The 27,545-nt window shown below is 41.1% G+C and overlaps 1 protein-coding gene across 7 annotated transcripts in view; it reads left to right on the plus strand.

Annotated features, from left to right (window-relative positions):
• The first annotated feature begins 241 nt into the window (after positions 1-241).
• The window catches only part of LOC146645444 (serine/threonine-protein kinase WNK2), a 39,921-nt gene continuing 12,617 nt past the window's right edge, over positions 242-27,545 (plus strand). For 3 of the 7 annotated variants that reach the window (XM_085392826.1, XM_085392830.1, XM_085392831.1), the window contains exons 1-18: positions 242-790; positions 1,190-1,971; positions 13,512-13,684; positions 13,766-13,986; positions 14,093-14,250; positions 16,594-16,682; positions 17,087-17,306; positions 18,215-18,494; positions 18,580-18,695; positions 18,984-19,886; positions 20,505-21,647; positions 23,137-23,322; positions 24,277-24,618; positions 24,828-24,871; positions 25,842-26,001; positions 26,093-26,209; positions 26,781-26,951; positions 27,220-27,262. In XM_085392826.1, coding sequence (XP_085248952.1) covers positions 1,330-1,971; positions 13,512-13,684; positions 13,766-13,986; positions 14,093-14,250; positions 16,594-16,682; positions 17,087-17,306; positions 18,215-18,494; positions 18,580-18,695; positions 18,984-19,886; positions 20,505-21,647; positions 23,137-23,322; positions 24,277-24,618; positions 24,828-24,871; positions 25,842-26,001; positions 26,093-26,209; positions 26,781-26,951; positions 27,220-27,262 — 5,008 coding nt within the window. In that variant the 5' untranslated portion in view covers positions 242-790; positions 1,190-1,329. Of the gene's footprint in view, positions 791-1,189; positions 1,972-13,511; positions 13,685-13,765; positions 13,987-14,092; positions 14,251-16,593; positions 16,683-17,086; positions 17,307-18,214; positions 18,495-18,579; positions 18,696-18,983; positions 19,887-20,504; positions 21,648-23,136; positions 23,323-23,494; positions 23,909-24,276; positions 24,619-24,827; positions 24,872-25,841; positions 26,002-26,092; positions 26,210-26,780; positions 26,952-27,219; positions 27,263-27,545 lie in introns of all 7 variants that reach the window. The other 4 variants (XM_085392833.1, XM_085392829.1, XM_085392827.1 and 1 more) reach the window with 4 other exon arrangements.

Here is a 27,545-nt window from a genome sequence, read left to right on the forward strand (position 1 = left end):
ACACGTGACTGAGTCTGCAAAGGGTGTGAGAAATTATTTATTTATGTTTTCAATTGCTGTGTAATTTACTTGCACTGACTCTAATCAGCCTTTGTCTCACCCCGTGTCACTCTGTCTGTTGGACAGCACACAATATGATGAGTAGGCTTTCTGTGGCGTCCCAGAGTGCCGTATGATTGGATGGACCATTCCCCCCACCTCCATCCTCCTCCCTTCTATAGTCCTCACCAGGGGCGTGGAGCCAAGCGAACTGAATGGGAAACACATTTGGTGTACCTCACCGGTGCACTAACCAAATGGTGGAAGGCGATGACAAGCGCAAACAGCTGTTGGTTTAAGTTAACTACCGAGGGGACTACAGGAAAAATAAAAAAAACCCGAGTCTTAAAGCGACCCGTGTGTGCTATTTACTTACGCGGCAGCGAAGAAGAAGAAGAAGAAACAGTGGGGAGAGTCGCATCGGGAGCTGCAACCGAAGAGAGGGATGCGGGGACTTAAAAGGAGATAAATACAAGAAATTCGTCAGTTATTTCTTGTCAGCATGTGGTATGTGTTCAGTTAAGAAAGCCCGAATTTGTTTGCGGTCGCTGGGGCGGCTCCTGTGCTTGAAAATGGAGATAATATGCAGATAGGGCGTTTTTGAAGTCCACCTTTTGTCGTGGACAGTCGGCTAACGTTGGCGAGGATTTTTTTTGAGTGCTGCTACTGGACCTGGCAGGTTTGTCTCTGCTGTGTGTCACTAGCGTCAGTTATACTCGAGGGTGTTTTTTATGCCCCTTTTTTGAACAAGGTAAGTCGTGCCTTATTTTTTTAATGTCAGTATTTGAACGTAAGATAATATTGTGGGTATACTGGGGGGAATTTAGTGCTAGCTAGTTGCCAAACTTATGTCGCCGAAGCCAGCTTGCTAGTTTCTCGGTCACCTGGACGACGATGGCTTCTGGAAGCAATGCTTTAACTCCTGGGCTTGTCTTTTTGTCAACCCCCTCTTACTGACAGCAGCTAACTTCACCTCAGTGATTATTACCATGCTTAACGCCCATCGATAGCTTTAGCAATAATGTATAACTGGGGCATATCGTATTTCTTTTGCAGGTTCTTTTATTATTATTATTATTATTATTATTATTATTATTATTATTATTATTATTATTAGCGGATAAAATCTTGTCTATGTCATCCATCCCAGTGTTGTTAAGGGCCTCTCCCGGCAAACTGCGTCACCGAGTGGGCGCTGCAGGTATTCATCTGTCGATCTGCGTGTTGGAAAGTCTACCCGTGATGGCACGAATGACCTGGAAACCAAAGCGACTGAACTTTTAAGTCACCATGGAGTCTAAATCAGGCTCCGGGGACCATCAAGACCTGAGAAATTCGCCTGTAACCAAGTCTCAGTGTGAACCGGGCAAAAATGTGCGCGAGGCCATGGGTGATGGACCCGTCAGTCTTGTGGACTCTGTAGTGAGAGGTGGGAGTGACCCCAGCGCATATCCTTCCTCCAGTTATCAGAGGATTGTGCATCAGAGATTCATCAGGAGAAGTTTATGGTTTTCAGACACAGATGAGCAGGCCTTTGAAGCACCTGAATGTAATAACAGGAGTAAGATCCTAAACATTAACCTGCGAACAATTGTGGACAGGTCAAGGGGGACCAGCTGTGGGATACAGGAGGGATCCAGCACTGAAAGTCAAGGTGGGCTTAAAGACAGTGCAACAGAGAGCGCCAGCGCCGATGAGGACAAGGAGAAAGGTGGAGACGCGCTAAATGTTACATGCAGTGATGGTGGTAAAGCTGCTGTCAAGGCAGCCAGTGAGGAGAATGAGGAGGAGGCAGAGATGAAGGCAGTCTCCACGTCTCCAGGGGGAAGGTTCCTTAAATTTGACATAGAGCTGGGGAGAGGTTCCTTCAAGACAGTCTACAAAGGCCTGGATACTGAGACCTGGGTGGAGGTGGCCTGGTGTGAGCTGCAGGTAAGGCAGTAAAATTGTCTCATCTCATTAACAAAATTTCTGTGACACCAATTCGTTGTGTATGCAGCAGTTACAGACAAGGCACAATTATCTTTTTCATATCTGTGAAAAAAAGGCTTATTTGTCACATTTTTAATCCATGAGATGGATGCTGACCAGAGCTATCTAAAAGTGTCTTCACATTTTTCCCTCTACGATAAATATATGCGTGATTAATATTAGTGGAAGAATGCCTGACTCCCACAGGAAGCCCTCTATCTTTTCTCCTCTGTGTTCTCACTCATCATGATAGTGTAATGGAGATGTCTTCAGGGAGCTGTCAATCAGCCTCTAGTCTCATGAAGGAGTATGCTGAGTTGCAAATTGGTCACCACTAAATTTTAAATGGTTTACACTGGAAGACTGATTGACAAGCAGTAGCTGTAGACATGACATGGAGGAACATACCATCGCTGAAGTATGGCGATCGACAGTTTCGCAAATGCACAAGGGGAGTTCATTTTCTTGCGTTACATAGACACAAGGAAATCACAAGCTTAGACTGTGCAAAGGTATTAACTAATTATTTCCATCCTTCTGAGACTGCAACAAGGATTATTCTCTCTCCCTCTCCCAGGAGGCTTAAGGGGGACTATAGTTAGCATGACTGGCCCCCTCAAAGTACAAAAACATGTCCTGTGATTTGTTATTTTTTCTCCCTATTTAGATAATTTTGTAAAGGATTTATTTTACATTGTGTGTGCTCAGACAGCCTTCATTTTCCATGGCAGTTTGGCCAGCTGATTGCATGATGACACTCAGCTCAATCATTGAAGTGGACAGTGCAGGAGATGCCGGTTCGCTCTCTACCAGCAGTGTGTCTGCATGTTATTAGTGGTGCTACTCCCTGCATCGCACCCTCTGTGTAACAGGAGGTGAGCAGACAGGAAGCAGCTGAACCTGCCCCATAGCCTGCTGGGAGCCTTGTGGCAGTCAGTGGCCTCAGTGAATACTTTGCCTAGGGTACTGAAAACATGCTGCGTCAGTACTGTGCAAGATGAAAGAATGCAAACCACTTCATCCACTGGCAGGAATTAAACCTGTTTTGTCTGACTTTAGCATTACAGCGCAGTGACACATAGCATCACATAAAAGGACTTTAAAGATAGAATGCCATTGTTGAGCATGCAAAGACACACTGAGACTCGAAGGCCTCATTTGGATGATGATATCATGCACGCTGACAGCAGGAAGCAGCCCCGAGCTTTCCTCAACTGGACAACGCAAAGCTGTAGTTCAGTCCAGTGGATGGAGAATGTGGAAGAGGGATCTATGTACTCTTATTTTATTTTTCCCTAAAGACAGATTAAAACTCCCTCTAGTGGACAGTTGACAATGGATGTTAATCATGATTCAAGTGATCATGTAGTCATCTCATATATACTGTTGTAGCTTTGAGCTGAAGGTCTTCCATTAGGTACTGTTGGATAAACAAAATAACAGGCAGAACTCTTTCACGTGTTGTTAAACTGTCATAGCAGATGCAGTTTAGGTAATTATTATCCATTTATTTTCTTTATTGGCCATTTGAATCATTAAATGTCTTACAAAGGAGTTTCCTTGCCTCCTTAGTGATATCTGAAGAATTAATCTGCAGCCGTTTATTGATTAATGAGTCAGTTGAAGCTATTTATTGTGCATAATTACACATTCCCAAATGATTTTTACTCTGGATTTTTTGCTGTTGGTCACAGAATACAAAATATAAGACAATTAATTTCCTTCTCTGATGTTTTATAGATTGAGTGACTATAAAACAGAATTGGATTAATTGACATTTCAGATATCTTGTCCTGTCTAAATTCTAAGGTGTTTCATTTATTTTTTAAAGGGCCAAGCAAACATATTAAAAGTTACATTTGAGAAGCTTGAAGTTTTTGTGGAAAAGTTACTTGAACATTGTTTAATCTGTCATTCTGGATGTTTCAGTGTGTATTTACACTGCTATATTACACAATGTCTGAATTCAATTTTAAGTTTAGAGTTGCTGCATTGTGCAGTTAGACCAACAGCACACTTCTTAATTATGGGCATTTGTAATAATCTGCAGACTGTAGTACGGGAAATGAGATTCTTTACTCCTAAAGAAAGTAGAAGAAGGAGTAGCTTCAGTAGGCTTTATCAACATCCTCAATGTTATTGTCTGTCAAGCTGTAATCAGGATGAAATCACTGGAGAGATGAACTAAGAAGTGAGATCAATAGGATCGTAGTGTATATTGAGCCTAAAGGCAGACTTTTCAAGGTGGAGCTCTTTGAACCTGACTCGATCACCATAGTAATATATATACTGCACATCTCACAGGTGGTGCATGCAAGCTGTTTTCTTCTTTGTGCACAGCAGCCAGTGCCAAAACTGATGTTATGATTGCTCTTGTGCAGGGTTCTTTGGTCTTGTTTTGGCTTACTATACAGCTTGCTTTAAAAAAAAAAAAAAAAAAAAAAAAAAAAAAATATATATATATATATATATATATATATATATAAAAAACCAGGATGGTCAGCACATACAGGCTGGAAGCACAATTGTACAGGCAGATCAGTCTCTTCCAGCATCTCTATGATACACCATTAAGTGGGATTGCTGGTACTTTCAGGAAGCTGAGCTATTTTGCAGAAAACCTCAACAGTTGTTTTTTAAAATGTTTTGAATTTATTCTATTCTGATTCCAGCTGTGATTTCTTTTTTTTCTCTGAACAGCAACATGTGTCTGAAGACTGCAGTGAATCGTCTATATCAGCTGTAAAAGCGCATAAAATTGTTTCTCTTCTCGGTCTGTATTTGTTACTAAGCCTGTTTTATACTGCAGGTATTACAGCTAATAGAACACAGATAATAACATGTTTTATTCTGTTGGTATTTACAGAAAATCACAGAGTATATTCATTCTGTAAAATGAATCATTCAAAGTAGTCAAAGTAATTTCCAGGTATCTGTCACTGAAAGTGCAAATGTACTTCATGTGTTTCATGTTTAAATGTATGACGTTCTAATGAGCAGCTTTTATGTTAGAAGTTAACACCAGCAATGGGCATGCTCTGGATAAGATAAATATGATAGAAAAACTATGCCATTAATAAATTCTCTGCCATCATTCTTGTCTTGCACCCTGTGATAGACAGACAACTTGCCCAGGGTATACGTTATCTTTTGGCCCATGGGATAGAACCCCCTGCAACCCTGAATTACATAAGTGGGAAAAAAAATGAATGGATGGATGGATGGATTCCTCTCTTACCCTTTTTGTGGCACCAATCAATTTGTTCGTTTTGTGAGTGTCTTTTATGCGAGCACGTGGAAAACGTGGTTAAAGACAGTTTATAACCACCATTATATCCATTATCTTTCTAGCCTTTCTTGGTTTTTCCAAGCCATCCAATGCAAAGAGGGCTTAGCTGTGTTGAGCTTGCTTCATACTATTACCCTGAGATAGCATGGTAAAAATCGCTGCACAGACTCAGAGCTCTCCTGCCCACAATCACACAAGATCTTTTTGGTCATATTCAACAAAATAATAAAGTGCAGGTTTCAGCAAGTCTTAAGCTTGCATCTGAAGTAGGTCAGAGTAAACAACATGGGGGTAAAATCTTACGTGTGGCATGTGTATGATGCCAGCTTTGCCGTTCCAAGCAAACTGTTGTGGAAAACAGGAGATACCCCCATGGAAGACAGAGAAACATGAGATATCACTCTTGATTTTCCACTGTATTCTCGCCTTCCCGTGGTCACATGGCTTTCCTCCCTAGAAATTTTAATCTGGTCTCGTGTTTGTTTTTGCTCTCTTCCTCCCTCGTCTCTCTCCCTTAGCCCTGCCCCTTCCTGTTCATGCCCATCTCCCCCACATCTCTGTTTCTGTGCCAGGCTGCTGGCATATCACAGATGGCCCTGGCTCATGCAAGGATGTTAATGTGAGAGAAGGATGCCTGTTTTCAGTCCTTTCATTGTTGAGAAGAAACACATCCTGTGATTCTTTTTACTTTGTCTTAATCATTATTGCTCTCTGGAATTTTTCTAAACTTTGGAAACTTTTTCTTTCCACCACTTGTGGCTCAGTGTATTGATTTTTATCTTAGTGTTGAATGCTGTGTGCACACTTGCAGACAGTTTACTTCTGACCTTTTGCAGACTTCTCAGGTATTTGGCAGTGAGCTATTTTGTAGATTAAATCTCTTTTTTCAGCTTGTGACTGCAGAGTTGGCAATGATGCCATGGCAGTGTTATCAGGCCGCCTGTCTTTGCTGAAGATTGGGGATTTCTTGAACCAAACAAACCCAGCAGCTTACTCACTAGATCTGTTTCTTCACTCCAAATGCTGGATTTCACTGTAATCATAGATTTAGATTGCACTCTCATCTGACAAGATGATACCACGCTTTCTCTCTGGATTAACATGTGTAATAACACATCTTCTCCTTGTCTGCACAGATGAAAAAAAGGTAAACAAAGTTGGAGATGCCCAAATGGGTCATTGTTTACAGCCCATCTGGCATTGAGAGGCCCTGGGCAGCATGGAGAGCCATTCACTGTGGCAGTGCCTTATCCGTTCCCCCATCTTTCATCACATCTGAATTCCCACGTCACCAAGTCAACTGAAAAGCAATGGCAAAGACAGATATGCCTACTGGTGTGACGTGTGGTATAGTTGCATGCTGCAGGTGTGATAGTTGTCTCTTGTACAGTCTTTTTGTTGTTGGTGTTGTTTTCATTTAAGTCATTTCCATTCATTTGAGAGCATCTGAATGTGTTTGCTGTATGGCTGAATCAGTGTGCTGGTCACTCTATGGTTCAAGTTGCAACATAATTGGATCTAGTAACCATCACTTATCATTATGAACATAGCCTAGGCCTGAAGTGTATGTACTCTATTGATGAAACGGCTTTAGAAAGAATTGTAAATCCACAGCATGTCTTAACTGGTAAAATGATGCTTACCCAAAAACTCTCACCTTGTATGTTGGTTTATTCATGGTCTTTGTCCCACATCGTCTGAAAGGAAAAGCTGCAAAGGAATAAATAATTTTTTATCTTAATGTTTAGGAGGGATAATGGGGAGCACATACATACACAGACATACACAATGTTTTGAATGTTTTCAGTTAGATTACAAAAAATTGGGAAAACTTCTTTACTGTGATTTAAGCAAACATTTGGTTAAAGAGACAGTTGCAGTATTTTTAATATTTTTACTATAAAATGCTACATTATACACAGGTGGATAAAATTAAGAAAACCAGAATCATATCAGTTATAATTCCTGTGAGATGTGATATTTTGTCGATTTAAAGCCTTAGGTTTGCGGTATTGTTCAGCACATTGCAGTTCAATATTGTGGTCCATACCTCTTTTTTTTTATTGATCTTATAAAATATCCCACACTGAAACATGCACTGATGTTATAACTGTTCGAAGCAGACTCAAATTTGTTTATCAGGGAGCTGCAGAGCAATTTTCAACTGATTAATTAGTTAATTGACCAGTAATGGAAGCTACACATTAGGGTTTGCCTAAAACGGTCTATCAGTTACAGGGGTGGCTATCAGACCTCTTGTATGCAGCCTTGTTTTGACTTAAATGCCACATTGGCTAGACTTTTATTAAAGCTGACACACGTTGCTATGCTGCAGTCTTCACAGTTTTTATCTTGTGGTCTATATATATTGTATCTGACTTGCTGTGCTAGTACCTCCGCTGTAGTATTGCCTTAACATTTCGTACAGGGATTCTCTAAGCAGCTTTCAGAGCAGCACCTTACGTTAGGACATTTAGCTAAATGGCCTTTGACCGCTCTCTTTCCTCCCCCCCAACAATAGAAAGTGTCACAGCAGCTCATTAGGACTAGTAATCCCTTTTGGAATTCAAGAAGGTTATTTGTATGAACAAACCTGGAGCACCTCTGTATCCTGTTAAGGCCTCCTGCTTAGGCTTTGTGGTATGAAGACAAGGGTTACTTCACTCTAGTTGGCCTCTGCGTTACTAAGCTGTTTATGTAATGACTAAAAAACAAATGGGCTCACTGTAGCACTTCCATCTTAAGTTACTATTACTGTAAACTGCTATTAACATTTATGCTGGGAGCTTATTTCATTTATAAATCTTTAAATGTGCTGATAAACTGAATATGTGATTGTTGTCTTTGCTATAAGAAGTTTCTAATTCTTTGATTAAACAATGTAGGAATCCTTCTTCCTGGTATTTTACTTGTTTAGTCTGGCTCAGGGTATTATGCCGAATAAAGGCTGTCTAAGTGGCTCTGTGGCTCCAAACACTGCAGCAGATTCTAAAATTGTCAAACCAGGGAGTTTAGTCAGGCCACCCAGTTCAAATCAGGGCAGCTCTACTCGACAAATCATTGCTCTTGTCCTTATCTCAGTGCCAACCCTCATCATCAGTGGTCTGTACAATGCAGGACATGTGGAAGCCTGTCCGCCCTCCGCACTCTCACTTTCTGGCTTGCACCGGTCCACACTGGCTACAGTAGGCTTTAGTCATTTACATGGACACTGAACACATTTGTGAATTTGTCTGAAGTTCAGAGCAGATGGGTAAAATTTGCCACCCGGTGTATCATAGCACTGCAGCTATTTGTAGCCACTCTGTCAGCTCCTCCATGGTTTTTACAATGGGTCTGAGTGACCGTGTTACCGTTAAGTATCAGTGTTTGGGGTCAGTGTATTGAAAGTGTCACCACCAGCTGTCGTACCTTGGGTTGGATTGGCTGGACACACAGGCTAATGCTGCTAAAAATGTTACCAGTTAAAGCAGATTAGAAATGAATGAAATAACATCTACTTGGCTTAAATCTAATAATAAATAATGTAATTATATCTATCTGTATATATACACGATTACATATGGAATATTTTATATATATATATATATATATATATATATATATATATATATATATATATATATATATATATATATATATATATATATATATATATATCACATCTGATTTCGTGCAACTGGAGAGGGGCACATTAACCACTTGTGAATTTTGAAAGTTCTGTATATAAAATTTTATATTAAGCCAGGTATTTAAAATTTACTGCAAACTTCTATGTCCTTTGCTTTAAAAAAAATATAGACTTTTGCAACCGGATGATTCTTTTTGTTAAACCGTCTGTTTCTAGTGATCTCAACTTTGTTAAATTGTAAAATAGGCATCACTTTCAAGACTGTCGTAATGAAGAATATACCCCAATATTTATGTGTATTTGATTTCTTAGACATTGGTAATGTTGAAAATCATTCAACTATTTTCATACACAACTGTTGGTCTCTTGAGTAGATAAGTGAGTATTAGTAAAATGTTTTTCTTTGTGTCCAAAAAAACCACTTCCTTTTCAGCCTACGCGTTTTCACAGAAAAAAGCTTTATAGGAGGTTTCTATGCTTTAATCTGCTTTGGCTAACTGCTGGTCACAATCAGCTAGTCACACTCATACACATAAACATCCAAGCAACAATCACAAGTGCTCTTAATATGATCAGCACCCAATTCATTTATTTCATTTAGTATCTTATGTTCTGTTTTTCTTCTGTTCTCAGTGTGTCTGTGATGCTTTTATTTTGCATAGTTTCTGCTTGTCTCTCCCCTTCTGTTTTCTTAGCTCACACTTTTGATGCCCAAACAGCAAAGTAATCATTTGGGCATAGTCTGATTGTTGTTTTCTGCCACAGTATCGGAGTGGCTTCTCATCTTGAATGTTGTTCTGCCTCTTTGACTCCTCCCTCCCAAGGCTAGGTGAAGCATACATTTGTCTCTTTCAGAATGCTTTTCAGATATTTCACCAGCCTTTTCTTATTCAAAACATTATACTGGGCCACCCTGAATGCCGGGTATGCCATTTTACTCTGCCTGGGTTTACCATGGTTGTATGGCAGGTGTATAACAATGAATACAGGGATAATGGTAGCTGGCACAGCTGCCGGTCAAAGCCTCCTGCAGTCATGACTGATGGGACACAATTCAGCTGCGGGCAGTCTGCTGGCTCATGGCTCACCCTGCACCAGCTTTTGTTACAGCATCGGAAGCACTGCAGTAGTCATCTGTTATTAAGGATGGGTGGAAAGGGTTTCCAAGTAAATTATCATACCGCCTCAGCCTGGCAACCAGGGTTTGTTTCCCTTGAGTCCAAACATTTTTTGTTGAAATGTCTGCATGAACTGAATAAGATGTGGCAGTAAGGAGGTAGTTCTGTAGCTATGGTTAAAGGAATATGACCTGTATTGATTGTTAATGCGTCACATTATCATTGTGAGCGAGACTGAACCTGAGCTTTTCAATGCGGCATTTAAATTCTATACTAAGGCCTATTTGCTGTGGGATTTCTGCATATTGGGGTATGCATGCTAGTCAAGTTTTACTGGATTTTACAAATAACTTATATTCATGTAAAATATTTCTTTATCTTCATTTATTGACAAAAACATGTGACAGTAAATATGAGTTCTGCTGTCCTTTTTTATATTACAATTTGTTGACAAGTTGTTTGAATACAAATCCCAATAACACTGTGGCTATGGAGTCCCAGTGTTGCTAATCTGCTCCTTGTTAACGAAGGATCAAGATGAGGCCAAGTTAATTAGGTAAAGCAGAAATAGTAATTAGGAACGCTAAGTTGTAGTGGCAAAGAAACAGCCAGACAATTTGTAATTTGGCTGGCATAATCAGGACTAATGCATAAACCTGTTTCTCTCCTAATACATTTATCCTCTAGGATGCGGATCTCACTGGTTCAGTAAGTTCAGATATTTGTATATTAGGTAAGAACTTGTAGACTTTGTCTCATTGGGGGAAACTGTGACAAACTAAAATAGACGAATTGGTGTCTATAAAAAATTACAGTCATAAGATTTCTTCAGACAGAACGGAGCTGTGTGTGAACTACATTTGTCAGCAGCCACTCATTAGCCACTCAGTCCATGTGCCACTTCACAACCTTAGCATTGTTCTATGCTTTCAGATGGATTGTGAATTGAATCTTTTATCAGAGATGGGGGATTAATTTTTCATGTAGTGAGATCTGGGATCATGTAAAATGGTACAATTGGAGTCATACCTGATGCTAGTACATACTGTAATTTTGGGTAGCATTCGTTGCATCGGTGTAATTTAAATCCAGACGAAGGGAATGTTCATGTCATGATCCACAAAAAAATGTAAGTATGTCTGATTATGTCAGTAGCCTTCAGGGAGAAGGCTAAAGCCCTTTATATACAATCAGTAAGCTCCTTTCATTAGGAAGTGTAACTCTTACAGCTTTGTTATAATTATCCTTAAATCCTCAGGTAAAGTAGCTGGACTGATGGCAATCCCTTCACAATAGGAGTATGCTATTCCTACTTAATGTGACATTAGGTCAAGATTATGATTTTGACACTGCATTTATATACTATGATAAGCTTGCAGAGTTCCTGGATCTAATATTTTAATCCATTACTTGATTCTTCCAACACCAAAAAACCCAGTGGTTTGCTTTCTCATTCTGATATTCTGTGTCGCTGTATGAGCTAGCCGAGCTGTGGAATTAACAGAGGTGAGCATACAGATATAGTGGATGGCAGCATTGTAGAGAACAGGTTTAAAGATTCCTTCCTGATAATGTCACTATCTATTTTTCTGCCCTTGCTGCCTGCTGTAGCTTTCAGTTTGTGTGTTTGACCTCACTCAAGCAGTTACCTGCTCTGCTATGAAGCACAGGTGTGATAAGATTACATGCACACAAACAATAAATGGTCTGTTTGTAGTGCAGCAAATGTACCGTAATGAGTCACACTTGTTAAAGACCTCACAGTAGCTATGAGGAAATTGATTTTCAAAGTGACATTCTTCCATTCTCTCAGTGCGCAAAAGCATATAAGTGCACATAACTCTCGACGCAGTGAACCACGCCTCTCAGCCTGCATGTGGCTTCTGAATTATGCAGAAACCCCAGTGTCTGCTAAGAGGGAAAGACAAGTGAGGGTGCAAATGTAGGGGGTGATGCGGGGAGTGTGACTGGAGCTTGGGGAACACTCTGAATTGGGGCTTATTTGAAAAAAGCAGCAGGTTTCCTGAAAGATGAGATCAAGAAAGCAAGGGAGCAGTAAAGGAAGTAATCTGGGGAGAGGAGGGGGGGAATTGCCTAAAGGAAAGAAAGCTGCAGCACTCAAGCTTTAAGCAGTCTTCCTCATTCCTCTTTGTTGCTCTTTTTTAGACCTATGTTTCAGGTAAGCTTCAGACCATGTGGTGCTCCTGTGCAACAAACAGCACATGGGGATAACCCAGCCCAACTTAGCCAGCCCAAGCCTTTCATTGCTCAGCTTGCTTCAGTAGAAAGAGTTCTCTGCAGAACTGAATTATTCATGGGACTTCAGAAGAGTGCAGTGAAAATCCCCACACCCCTCACCACCACCATCACCACCATACACACTTACACAAAAAAACCTGACATGCCACATTCTTATACATGCAAGCCTTATCCATCACATCAATCCACTCCTCAACACATTGAATCACAATGTTGTTAATTTTTCTGGTTATTCATGCTCATTTTCTAATTGCAGTTTCATCTAAGAAGGAAGTTGACTTTGGGTGAATAATTGAATAGATTAAATCCCGCTAGGTTGTTTTCACTGCATTCCACCATCAGTGTCGTCGGTTTCTGTGATGGGTGGGGTCTTGCTGCTAGACACAGCTCACTGTGTGTATGTGTGTTATATAAGTCGTTGATGTAGTGGCAGTAAAAAAAAAGAAGACAAAAAAAAAAAAATCACAGGAAAGAAACCACAACCTTGCACTAGATACAGCATGGTGCTGCCAGACTAGGAACTGAGAAATGGTGAGAGAGTAGCTACAGAAGATGCTTTTTGTGTTTGTGGGGGATCTCGGGGATGAAAAAGGGAGTGGTCGGGGTGCAGAAAAGGAGATAGATTGCAGATGTGGGGGGAGGGGACTAAGAGGGTGAGAGAGTGAGAAAGCGAGTGAAAGATGGCAGAGATCGATGACACATAACCTTTAGCCATAGCATTTTGAGGGTGTGACGATGTTAATGCCTTGGTTCATTCTCCCAGGAGCGGCTGTGCTTTGTCACCCCTCTTTCTCTTTACACGTCCTCAGTGTTCCTGGACAAATCAAAGCTAGCAAGTAAGAGGTCACATCTGATCATATTACATCTAAAAATGTATTTACAAACAAAAGATTTCGCAGAATGTTCTTACTGATTGAAAAAGACACTCATCTGAATGTTCCCACACACGTACACTTGTGACGTGTGTGCTTTGACGCACATATGGTCTAATTAGAGATGTGTATATGTCTCAGAGACTGACACTAACCTCCACCTCAACTACTCCGTATTTCCCACTATCAAAAGCATACTAGAAGCATGAATTTAAAATGTGGAGGAATGATGGGATGCTCTTCCATCTGGTAGTTTTTGTGAAGCAAATATGTTTTACAGTTATTTTTAGGGGCTTGATAGTCATCATTTCTTCATCTGTTGTTTCCTATAGGATCGTAAGCTTTCTAAAATGGAACGTCAGCGCTTTAAAGAGGAAGCAGAAATGTTGAAAGGCCTCCAGCATCCCAACATTGTCCGTTTCTACGACTTCTGGGAGTCACCGCTTAAAGGAAAGAAGTGCATTGTTTTAGTAACAGAGCTCATGACGTCAGGAACGCTAAAAACGTGAGTATGGATGTAGGCAGTTGTTTTTAATTTGCTGCTCATTTAATTATGGTCTAATAGGTTTCCCTTTCCTTCATGCAGCTATCTAAAGCGTTTCAAGGTAATGAAGCCCAAAGTGTTAAGGAGCTGGTGTAGACAGATCCTTAAAGGCCTCCACTTTCTCCACACCAGGACGCCTCCCATCATCCACAGAGATCTTAAATGTGACAACATCTTTATTACTGGACCTACAGGTTCAGTAAAGATAGGGGATTTAGGTCTGGCAACACTCAAGGCAGCTTCTTTTGCTAAGAGTGTCATAGGTAGGAGACTTTTAACATGTGACTTGACAGATTTGTGGTTTTTACAGTAAGAAGTATTAGTCATTTGTCAACTGGGCTCTCTTGTTCTCTCCATCTGCTCCTGCAGGCACTCCAGAGTTCATGGCCCCAGAGATGTATGAGGAACACTATGACGAGGCTGTGGATGTCTATGCCTTTGGCATGTGTATGCTAGAAATGGCCACCTCTGAATATCCCTATTCTGAGTGTCAGAATGCTGCTCAAATCTACCGCAAAGTTACCAGTGTGAGTCATGCTGTGCAATTATTATTATTTTTTTAATTCTTGCATTTATTTTGGATGCCTGACTGTGAAGGAGAGGGAGAGGGGCAGAGAGGGCTTATAGCATGCAACAAAGACCTTCAGCTGGAATCAAACCAGGGATGCTACAGTTATGCAGTACACTGGAACTGGTCACACAGCATGGTGTTTTACATTTACATTAATATGTTTCCACCAAAATCACCTGTTCATGGAAAACATACTTTGGTCAAAATTTCTCAGAGCTCTAATTATGCATACAAATTGAACTTCTAAATATTTTATGTTAAATTAAGATTAAGATAATGACTTGTCAAAAATGGGCTTACACTCAGGGATTTTAACAGAAACCTAGAGATCTGTCCAGTATTTAAACATTAATGAATGAATGTTAAGTAGCCCTAATAGAAATATGATGAACCATAATGACTATATGCTTGGAATAAAAGATGATATACAGGCAAAAAGAGGCTGAACTAATTGCTCATCAACTGTCACCAGTATTAAATGCAAAACCTTTAAGGTGATAAATGCACTGTTTATTAAAATTAAGAAGTTGATAGTTTCATATACTAAGACTTTTCCATATATTCATTTACCAAGTTTTCTCTGTAAAACTTGGTTTCTAAAATGTTCAGCAAGAAAGTGACTTCTTTAATGTATTAATAATTCAGTGTCATGCTTTGTGAACATGGCATAGCAAGGTTGGGATGTTTATTTTGCCATTTCAGATAATAAGTCCAGAGAATTTCTCAGAGTACAAAATCAGCACCATTTTCAGGTAGATGATTCCTCAGTGTTGAATTTCTTGGTTGAAGAGTCTAATCAGCCATATGGTGTCACTCAGGGGGTCCAAGTTTCTTTTGTTTTCTGGATGAAGCCTAAAGGCTGTATTTCTGTACATCTTCCTTTGCTAGCAAAGCATAGTGCTTTGAATACTGATTGTTTTGTTTTTTCACTTTTAAAACTTGGCAGGGTTGGAGCTGAAAAAAACAGACTCTTTCACCTGTTAGTAGCTGTTAAAGAAATCTCTCAACCTATATTAATGGTTAGGGAGCATCAGTGCAGCTCTCTATAGTTGCTATTTTTTGCATTGTATTCATATGAATGTGCCTTCCACAGTGGGATGTTAATAGAAGGCTGATCAAAGAGAAACCCTAATAGCATTATACATTGTGTGTACTCCCTGAAGAGATACAACATCCAGCTGAATAATTGGTGGAATATTAATCCAGATATATGCATATACTTTACATCTAGTTTATTTTGATGCAGAAACTTTATTTTCTCCAGTTAATTATATCACACGTTTTATATAGTCTGGCTGCACAATTAAAAAAATAACTGGGTAGATTATACCTGTAAGAAACTAAATAGAAGTGTTATGTTAAGAAAAGACAGAATTCATCCATTTTTAGAAGAACTGCTCAAAATCTATTGGGCATCAAATATATTGTTAAACCACACCAGCTGTGACAACTCAGGACCGTCTGCACAGTCAAAACAGCCGAATTTAGACCAACTGACTGTAATAGTAGTTTACAAAACAACATCTGGCTGCTCTAACATGTGTAAATAAGATAAGATAAGATAAGATAACCTTTATTAGTCCCACACGTGGGAAATTTGTTTTGTCACAGCAGGAAGTGGACAGTGCAAAAGTTATGACGCAAAAATTAGAATACAATAAGAATAAATACAGTACACAGCTGTACAGAATAGAATAAAATAATATACTATATACAGTAGAATAAAATAGAATAAAAATATACAATAAGATAAAAATAGAATACGAATGCTATATACAACTGAGTAAAAATACAACGATGCCAGAAAAGATTATTGCACTTAGTGTTATTGCACATGTGTGGATGTGTGTGTTTGTTCAGTTAAAGTCTTTGTTGTGGAGTCTGACAGCAGTGGGGAGGAAAGACCTGCGAAATCTCTCCGTCCCACACCGTGGGTGCCGCAGTCTTTGAATTGGAACATTCAAAGCCTTTGTATGAGAACGAGTTGGTTTTTGTGCTTTGAGCTGTACTTTTAAGAAATTTACTATGCTGCCGGAGTTTTTGTGAGGCTTCCTTTGGATGTTTTTATGCTTTGTGGGACCTGACATGAATTCAAACTGACCACTGCTGTGGTACTTTCGGCTCTCTTTTCAGAGAGCGAGTGTGTGATACTTAGAAGATAAGATTTGGGTGGAGCATCACAAAAAAGAAATTTCCATTCATGTGTTCATTTTTTTTCTCTTTTGTTATGTTTTCTCATCAACATGACATCCTTTCATGACATATCCACAATGTTTTGCTTATATTTCCCTTTGCTCAGGGAGTAAAGCCAGCCAGCTACAACAAGGTCATGGATCCTGAAATCAAGGAGATCATTGGAGAGTGCATCTGCCAAAAGAAAGAGGAACGGTGAGTGACTGTGCCCGGCGATGTCCAGCGTCCAGCCAACAGGGCCCACAAGGTGCCCTCTCGTCTTTCATGCCTTGTCTCACCTCCCCCGTTTCATTGCTGTGGCACTGACAGCTGGGCTCTCAGCAGCACTGCAGTTTCTATCCATATCTGCGGGGTGTCTTTCAATTCTGTTACATAATTAGTTCGTGTACATTGGGGCAAATAACGTTTAATTAGTTTCTTGTGGCTTTTTTTGTTTGTTTATTTATTTATTTTTTAATGAATCATGATTAGGTTCAGTGATTGGTGATCTGGGAAGCACAAGTAATATGTGACCATGAATGGCTCTGTGTCACTGTTAACTTTACTGTATCTTGAACATCTTTCCACTGGAGTCAGAGCTTTTCTTTTTCTGCTTCCAGGTACACGATCAAAGATCTGTTGAATCACGCTTTTTTTGCCGAGGACACAGGTGTGAGGGTGGAGCTAGCTGAGGAGGATGATGGAAAAAAGTCCTCAATAGCTCTCAAACTGTGGGTGGAGGACCCCAAGAAGTTAAAAGGGAAATACAAGGAGAGTGGGGCCATTGAGTTTACATTTGACCTGGAGAAGGAGGTCCCTGAGGTTGTCGCACAAGAAATGGTGAGTAAATGGTTTTAGCTATACATTACAGAATTCTTTTCATACATGGAAATGTTAAATCTGAATGTTGAGTACTAGAAATGGTTTCTATTTCTTTGTCGTTTTATTTTTTTTGACACCACACTTTTATGCTTTGCATTTCTTAGAGGCTTATTGTCTTCTAGTGTTTGGTTTTATATAGTGCAGATTGCTAAGATTGATAACTTCCAGGAATATAGTACTATTCTTTTCTTTTTGTTTACATAGTTTTCTCAAGTGAACGCAATCAGATAAGGTTTCCACAGGCCCAGCAATAAAAACAAGATCCAGAAAAAAATGGACAGTTCTCATTGTGGGAGCTATGATTTTCATTACTCAAACTCTTGTTTTGTCACTTGTCTAACATTCTTTTACACCATAGAAAAAGTGCCCTAATAGGGGTATTGGAGAAAGTGTATTGGGTTATCTTCAGGTAGGGAATGTAAACATTGTCATTGTAAGCCTTTCTTCAGCCGAAGACAGACTTTGAGAGGAAAATAAGGGTAGCACACAGTAAAACTGCAGATGTCATACCTTTAGCGAGAATAACGTGGAGAAATTTTCCTGATGATACTTCCTTCGAAACAGTGCAGTACATAGCACAACATTTTTGCATTTGTTTGTACATCACATGTAAACACTGGAGCGAAAGACGGACGTTTTGATGTAACAGACCAGACAGTTCTGTTGTGAAGAGTGAGCCAAGCAGCAGACAAAGGAAACGTTTCCCCACTGCTCTGATCCCCTTAAAATAGATTTTCTCTTCCTTCCTTTTCTTGCTCCTTCTTTTTGCCTCGTGCACTCCCCTTTTTATATGCACCCTCTCTTCCCTCACATGGCTCACTGCTAAAAATATCCTGGAAGTCATGCTCTTCCCTTTTCTCTGTCAGGTGGAGTCTGGCTTCTTCCATGAGAGTGATGCTAAGACCGTGGGAAAGTCGATCAGGGACCGTGTGGCACTGATCAAATGGAGACGAGAGCGCACAGTGTCTGCAGCGGCTGCAGAGAATCAGGGTGAAGGAGGACACAGCACCCAGATGACACCATCTCAGGGCATCTCTGCTGGGGTGCCACATGTAGGGCAGCCCCTTGTGCTGGAACCAGAAGAGCCAGAGGCAGACCAGTACAACAGGCTGCATAACCTCACAGCCAGTGCCACCTCAGTAACATGTAAGAGATTCTGTTCTCATCTACCCCGAAGCACAAGCCTAATCTTTGACTTTTTTATGAGTGGATGATTTATGTGTCTCTGCAGCAGACAGCACACTTGACAGTGGCATGGGCTCCACAGTGTACTCGGACTCCCACAGCAGCCAGCACAGTGTCCTCTACCAGTCCCTGCTCGAGCCTATTACTATGGCAACACAGCAGGTCTGTATCAGGAGCTTACACACCCTGGTGGACCATGTGCATTCAGTTTTATTTAAAAACATAGACTATTTAGAACTAGCAAACACGCACTTGACCTTGAAACTGAACACACAAACACCCACACACATGCTTTATTCACACATTTAAGAGTTGCCCATGTATTTTTCATACAGTCATTTGTCTTTGTGAACAAGTTTGTTTGTCCTCACCACATCATCATATTCTTTTTGTTATGCCCTGTTTATTTTGAGTAACATATGTTTTGCTTTTGGGTTGTTCCTCAATCAGTGCCCGAGCAGTAGCCATTTTCTGACAGATCGACCCCAGTACTGCGAACAGGGTGAAGTGTGGGAGGCAACGCTGAGCCCAGAGCTCAGGGCTCGATTGGGAGCTGAAGGCCGGAGGGGAAGTGCCCCTGTTATTGACATTCAAAGGGCAAACCACATTGCTCGACTGCATGCCCTCATTCAGTCTAAGAGATCAGTCAGTCCCAACCCAACGGTACCAGAACAGTCAGAACTCAGCTCTGCTGAGCTGCACTCAGAGTCTTATGGAGGGTTTTCCCCACAGAGTGCTATGCCAGTAATCAAAGTCTCCCCCGTCTCTTCACCTACTGACCACCGCCGACTTAGTGATATCAACATCAGATCGCCATCAGAGACATTATCACTTCCTGTGCCAACTGAACGAAGGCACTCTGACCTTAGTAGTCTTCTGAGTCTGACCTCTCATCACAACCACCATATTGCGATGCACAGGGGCTCTGCGTGCCAGGCATGTATTTCTATGCTTCATTTGAGGTCACAAGATTGGAGGCACCACTGTCATTCTGTTGTCATGCCAACGCACCAATGTCCATTTGACTTTAGACACCACCCATCACCTGGTGGAATGATGAGCACTCCTGGCTATGGACTGCTGAAGGCTTCAAGTGATTATTCCAATTTCTCACAGCTGCAGCAGTCCCTCTTTAATATAATCAGTCGCAAAGCAGCCCCTTGTCCCCCCACACCTGCCCAAGCCTCATCACTGTACTCTTCAGCTGCTCTCAGTCCAACCGGGAGTGATGGAGACTGCAGCCTAAAGAGTCAGTTCCAGATTAGCAGTCTTGTTGGGGACCACGAACCTCTCCAGGAGTGTGAAGACAGATGCTGTGCCAGAGAGCAGCAAGTTACCAGGGCTGTAGGAGTGGTAGGTCACAAGAAAAAGTTGTTTTCGCGTCCTATGATGGGGCCAAAACCTGCTTAACACATTTTCCCAGCTTGTAGATGGTTCTGCATTATTCTGCATGGAGCTGGTCTGATTAACTGCCCACTGAGTCTTGCTGCCCTCATAGGCCTCTAGAGCTAACTGTCTTCTTAGAAATCATAAGCTTGCTGCTGACGGAGAACAATGGTGCAACCTCTAACATATTACATTTCCTTCCGATCAACCTTAACCAATGCCTTTAACTACTGATCCAGATTTTAACCTTTCCTTCTCTGCTTGACTGTCCAGATGCAACAGCTGTTGAGCTTGACACTGAAAGATATCCTCTAACCAAAGGGGAAGAGGCAGCTGTCTGATTTACATCCTCTTTCTCTCCCACTTTTTCTCCCTTGTGCTCTCATTTTAGCTCACACCTGTCAAGACCTCATTGTTAAAACGTGTTTCATGAACTTATTTTTATCCCTCATCCTCTCATTATATTTTCACCCATCATGAATTAATGTAACTGGCACACGTATAAGCTTTTGTTAGATTTGATCATTGAATAGAAAATTCATTCCCAACAGATACTAACTTAAAAATATCTCATTTGATCCTTAGGCCAGTTCTGCAGGTTACCAGACTCAACAATCTGTCCAAGGTCTGTCCTCTTCCAGCTCCACAGTGCATGCACCACCACAGTACCTCCAGCCTGGACACAGCTACCCTGCTACTTTGTATGCTCCTCAGCCTTGTGCACCAACACCAGCTCCAGCCAGTCTATGTTCAGTCAACATCCAACATGCGACCAGTGCTGGTAGCTACTCACCGCCAAATGTGCAACAGGCTCAAGTTGCAGCAAGTATTGTACCATCAGCTGTGCCACAACATGTTGTACAAAGCTACCAAGCACCAGTCCAGCAACAGCAGCAAGTAACTGCAGCGAACTCTTTGACTTTTCCCTTACAAGTGCAGCAAACATCTCAGAACTCTGTGGCCCCACCTTTACAACAGGCTCAGTCTGCATCAGGATCAGTTCAGCAGCCAACTGCAGCAACCACTCTGCCAGCACAGCAGCCAACTGAAAATTGTCCTAGTGCATCTGCAGCCCCATCTATGGCACCCACAGTTCAGGGTCAACCAGTACAAGCTTCCAGCACACTGCAGCAGGCCCAAACCACAGTCAAACTGCCCAATCAGCAACATAGTCAAAACTCTGCCACACCAGCACTTTACAGTCAGCAAATATCCATTCAACAAGAGCACCAACAGTCTTTATCACAAAATGCACAGCAAAATGCTGGGAAGGTCTGTGTTCAGTCTCAACTCCAGCATGGCCAAGAAACTGTGTATGCCATGCACCAGCAAATGGCACAACATCCAACCCAACAATCACAAAGTCTTCACTGTTCGACACAGCAACAAGTGCACACTCCAAATGTCCAGCAGCACAGTCAAAAAACTATCCAAACAGCAGTTCCACAACAGAGTCAGGATGTATCCCAGTCTCAGCCCCAAACCACTGCAACTCAAGTTCTGCAGGTTCCAGCCAAACATCAGAGTTACTCAGCTGCAGGTCCACATGATGCTGCCTCTCAGAGCTATGCACATTCTGCACTTCAACAAACAGCTCCGGGTCAAAGTCAGTACCTGCCTGCCCAATCAGTCTGTCCACAGACTTACATAGCAGCTAACCAGGTACTGACTTCTCAGAGCATTTCAACCTCTTCTCAGCAAGGCCAGGCTGAACATACCACCCAACAGGTGAGCATATAGTGTAGATGGTTACTGTATAATAACTATATGAAGGTAACATATAGGGGCGATCGTGGCTCAAGAGTTGGCAGTTCGTCTTGTAACCAGTTCGAGCCTCGGTCGTTGTGTCCTTGGGCAAGACACTTCACCCGTTGCCTACTGGTGGTGGTCAGAGGGCCCGGTGGCGCCAGTGCCCGGTAGCCTCACCTCTGTCAGTGCGCCCCAGGGCAGCTGTGGCTACAATGTAGCTTGCCATCACCAGTGTGTGAATGTGTGTGTGAATGACTGAATGTAGTGTAAAGCGCTTTGGGGTCCTTAGGGACTAAGTAAAACGCTATACAAATACAGGACATTTACCATTTACCAACATAGTGCCCCGGTTTTGAATTTCTGATCACCCTCACATCTTCTTGAGTTCAGCCACTGATAGGATTTCTGGATGTCAGCCACTTCCTTTGTCTGCCGTTGGTACATACCGTACAGGGGCCTGTCCTTCCATGACGGTTCTTCTCCTTGCTCCTCTTCTTTCTCAGGTTTCTGTTGAGGTATTCACTAAGCACATGGTCATCTTCTTGATGTACTCATCCTGGACAGTGGTTCTGACATTCACCAGTCCTTGGCCAGTCTCAGGGTCTTTACAGTCTTTTCTCCATTCTTTTAATGTATCTGAGAGGTTTTCCGAAATTTAATTTAACATAGAGTAAGAGTAAGTCTGTTTTTTTTCCTAATTGTATGCTACATTAATGGAGTGGCTCAAACAGTGAGCAGCTGCTGGTGGGATATTGATTACCAGGGAAAACATATGAAGTGAAACTATGTTAAATAAATTGAAACTTCATGAGGGAAATAGTCAGATTACACTTTTGGTCATAATTTAAAAAATCACATTCTAATTCATAACATTTTGCACCCAAAGGTTTGCTTGTTTCATCCTTTTGTTCTGCATCTTGTGGTCATTCAGTGCTATAACTGTGGAGCAGGAGGAGTGATTCAGCATTAAGTTGTCTCAACAGTGATGCTCTGTGTGGGAGAGACTTTAAATGATGAAAGAAGTTGACATTTTTATTTATTACAGTGTAAATTTGATACTCTTTATATTAAAATGGCAAGTTTTGATTGGGTCAATAGGATTGGAAACATCTGTGTTTCTGGACAGTAGGTGAATGAAAATGAAAATGGTAAAATGAAAAGGCCAACAAACAGGAGTTTCCTCAGACATCAGCCAACAGAGAGATAATGGAAACCATAATGAAACAATAACAGTTGTTTTCATCTCTGTATCAGTTAGCCTTCTAAGGCTTGCTCTTGCTGTTTTGTGGTACAAATGTTCACTGAGGTGGAAGATTCAGACTGAATGCATTAATAGGGAGAGAATGGAAAATGTGAGCTATTCTAATCTGGGTCAATGAAAGGAAGTGTAGATTTTCAAAGTGAGGGATACGTCTCTGCCATCATTAAAGTCCCTCTTTTTTTGTCTCTTGTCTTTTTTGTTCTTTAGAATATCTCTGCTGGTCAGAGCATTTCACAGCTTGGACAGGGTGGACAGGGCCATGGGCAGAATGTCAGCCAGCCAGCTTCCAGTGGGCCAGCACAGGCACTCTCTGCTCAGCAGTCAACTGCTCACCAACAGCAACTCCAGCCTCTGCAGATTTCTGCTTCACTGTCACCATCACACCAACCACAGGTATTGTCAGTCTGTTATCACTGCTAATCTTACCTCCATGATACTCTCTTTTTTATAGGCTTGAAGCAAGTTCTTTTGATGCATCATCCTGCATCCTGCACACAGGAGACGTTTTTTTTTCTAGATTATTTGACTTTTTAATGTTTCTTCCTTTTTTTCCTTTTTCTTTTAGTTTCCTTCACAGTATCCCACAGTCCAGGTGATGGCAGCTGTGACTGATTCTGAATCTTCCTTCCCTCACTCTTGCACTGCTCCTCCCCCTTCAGCCTCAACCTCTCTTAATCACATCTTCCTTTCTCCTGGGCATACTGTCCCTGCGACTCCTTCTGTCTCTCCCATTTCTCCTCTGCACATTGAAAACACATTAGTTTCACCCATCTCAGTATCCCTCATACCGTCCCCGTCACATGCACTGAGTAAGATAGAGCCCACATCCCCACAACCACAACACACTGCTAGATCTGAGGTTTCTCATGCATCACCTGCATTTATATCAGCCCTAACCACCCACCCCACACACACACACACTGCCCGGTGCCAGAACACACACCCTTCCACAATTGGCAGCAGTCAGCCACTAATACAGGTAATTATGACCACTGCAGTGGAGCACAGATGTTTACCAAGAAGGTGTGAACTGGAATTTGAGCATTTGTGTGTGTTTGTTAAAGGTGGTTTTTACTCAAGGGGGTGAAACCTAAGATTGTGATTGTCTTGGGTTGTTTTTACATATTATTTGTGTCAAAAATATACTTTTTTGGAGTAGGTATGGTGAACATAATAAACGTTTATGTTTTTCACATAATTTAATCAAATATTGCATATGAAACAATGCTAAAATCTAGATATGGAGTTCATACATGGATTATGTGAAAGAAACTCTGTCGCCGAATATCTGAAATAAGTTATTTAAGGATGATAATTATGTGTCTTCTTGTTTGTATGTCATTGCAGGCTCCTCAGCAGTCCCAGGTTAGCCATCCCGAGCCTGTTCCCTGTGCTCAGTCAGTCCAGCCATCTCAGCTCAAACAAGCTGCAGTCTTTTCTTCACATGTGCAGAATGGGGCAGAACTGGGAACAGCCTCTGCGGCTGCCCAGCTGGACAGTGTGAGCCCATGCCAGCTCCCCCCACAGGCCCAGCCCCAGAGTCAGGTTCAAAGCCAAATTCCTGTGCTGCAGTCTGCAGACTCCCAGAGAGCATCATCTGGGTCTGCCAGTTCCTGTTGGACTCAGCAGAAGCAACTGAGTAATGTCACAGGAGCTGCAGGTCAGGGTCCATCAGAGATTAACATGGAGGTATGGACTCATTTACATTTACTTGAACACTTCAAGTTCTCACTAATTATTTCTCCCTGTTAGTTTGGTTAACAGCAATACCGGCATAGTGCCGTGAGGCATCCCTGTGCGTCTTTTCAAGACATAAAATAGAAAGTAAAGGATTTCATATTCACCGTTATCCCATTATTTTTCTCTTCTTGTTTAACGCTGACTTTTGTTGTCGTTAGGACCAAGCTGCAGAGAAACACACAGGAGGACAGAGCTATGACAGGTACTAGCTTATTTCTTCTCAGCCATATTTGCTAGTTGCAGGTTCTCAACAATGTGTATTTTGCACATGTGCAATTGTGCCCAACCTCCTGCACCCTCAGGGTAGGTGGTACACCTCTCACTGTTGTTGTACAGAATCTCTACCAAAAAATTAAAAGCATGATGATGAAAAATGATGCCTGGCAAGAACCTGCACAGGTTGGCAACATTGCATCTGTTTTGTTTTCATTTTAATGCGGCATAAACAATTTTTCATGAGGTATAGATAACTGACCTGATAAGTATAAATAATGGAACAACTAGCAACTATTTTTTTGTCTTAAAGTTGTCATTTACTACTACTTCTTATTTTATTTGTTGTCCTGTAAACCTTGTTGACCACCCTAACTTTGTGTGTAGATGGAGTGCAACATTGTGTTTGGTCAACACTGCCAGTTGACCAGGAGACAGATAAACATATCTGAACACTCATGCCACTCTTGCTGGTCATAGTGACATGAATGAAAGCATTTTAATAGTACTTGCATAACAGATATCATGTATCAGACATTTTAAATCCTGCAGGCATTCCATAGCTGTGATAAACTTCACAAAACCTTTTCACCGAGTTTTAAAAACACAAGAGGAGGCAAAGACCAGTACAATATTCTCAATACAAGATTTCAGTTGCAAACAGAAGGCTCTGTGGTAATAGAGCTCTTGTATTTTCAGATTTAAGTAGGTTATTCGTGATTGTCTATCACACATCTTATCAACTGAATCTGTCTTTGTCAGCCCCCCTACATTTGTGTGGACATACTGGTTAGACAGGTTTGGACAGGTTTGTGCATACTTGTTGTTTTGAAGGTTGTTATGTGTTGAGTACTAGAGTAATAGAGTAAAAAGAAGTGCTGGGTATTCGGTTTTTATTGATTAATAGTGGTTTTTAGTGAATATGGATTTGTATAACTGCCTGTCTTTCCCCAAACCAGTGTCAACTCCGATGCCACGTCAGGAAAGGAGATGAGTGATGGTTATGAAGGGACACATGGAGGTAGATGCGATGGGAAAGTCCGCAAACACCACCGCAGGTCCTCACGCACTCGTTCTCGGCAAGAAAAGCTCAGCAGACCAAAGCTTAGCATGCTGAATGTGGGTAACCAAAAGAAAGACTTTTCCTTAAGTGCTTCTCAAAAAAATGCAACATAAGACAATAATTTTATTGCATTTGCTCCTGTTGCAGGTGTGTAACACTGGGGATAAAATGGTCGAGTGTCAGCTGGAGACTCATAACCATAAAATGGTCACTTTCAAATTTGACCTGGATGGAGATGCACCAGAAGAGATTGCTACATACATGGTATGTTGGAGGTGAAGGCGAAGTCAGCTGAGTTAATGCAAAGGGCTTTTGAAGTGTTTTGCAAGCTGTTCATGGACTGTTTGCTGTCCTCACCTGCAATGCAGCAAAAATCTGTTGTTTTGTCTCTTTCCCTTTTCCTAGGTCATTCATATTGGGCATATTTACAGATGGATAGATATGGGAACAGATGCATAAGCAGTACATTAACATAATGCCTACTAATTTATAATGTAAAAAAAATAGTAGAAGGTGAATATCTACTTGTGAATGCTACTGCTAGCAAAAATACTTCAAAATGTAAAAGCAAAATGAAATAGTCGTTGTAGTCATTGAATTTTCTTATATCATACAATAATAATACACTGCAGATAATATTTGATCTTGGCATAAAATGACATTAGGTTAATGTATCAGAAGGCTATAAATTATTTATTTTGTTTCTCATGTTTGCCTTCTGAATGTACTTTTACGTCTCTTGTTCCCAGCACAGTCATAAACACTTTACTTTAAGCATTGCTTGTTAAGCTAAAACCTTTAATGTTGCACTGTGTTTTTGTTTTGTTTTTTTCAGGTGGAGAACGATTTTATTCTACCTTTAGAAAAAGAGGTCTTCATTGAGCAGCTGAAGGACATCGTAGACAAGGCTGAGGACATGCTGAGTGAGGACACTGAGGGTGAGAGGAACTCAGACCAGGGAGGCAGCCCCAAACAGAGTGAAGGACCTGGCACACTGGGAACAGAGGTGAGAAACGCACTGTTGACAGTTAATAGATGAAATGGTGCAATCTGTCTACGAGTGCCTCCGCCTCAGATGCATCATCCAGGCAGCACTCTCAAGATGACTTTGCACTGCTGCCAAAAATACCAGCCTTGCTGATGCTACATTTTGATCTAACTGAATTTATTCTGAGGTTCAGCTTTTTTAGCTCTTTAGGGGAAGCCTTTTAAATGTACATTAGACTGATGCACATGCTTTAGCACTGGTTGGTAATCTTTCTTTTCCTTTAAAGGCTTCATCTCCCAGCACCCCACAGCTAGTGTACCAACAAAATGGTAAGGCTTTTTACCAGCCAGCATCTCATCTGTTAATATTATGATGTCACTTTGAACAAGGCTCATTTGATTATATACTTTGCACTTTGTTACTGTTTGTTATGAATGCCTTTTCAGTCATACTTAATTTTATCATAAATGACAAATTATACAGGGTGCTATTGTTGAAAGCATAATCGTCTGGAATGCCTTGAAGCTACCATCGTTGTGATTTGGTGCTATATAAATAAAATTGAATTGAATGCAGTTGTGCTGAAAATGATCTGTAATGGTGTGATTTTTA

The sequence above is a fragment of the Rhamphochromis longiceps genome, linkage group LG20 (assembly GCF_057381845.1).
Source record: "Rhamphochromis longiceps isolate RC_006_pf linkage group LG20, R_longiceps_female_GT1.1, whole genome shotgun sequence".
Taxonomy (NCBI): Eukaryota; Metazoa; Chordata; class Actinopteri; order Cichliformes; family Cichlidae; genus Rhamphochromis; species Rhamphochromis longiceps.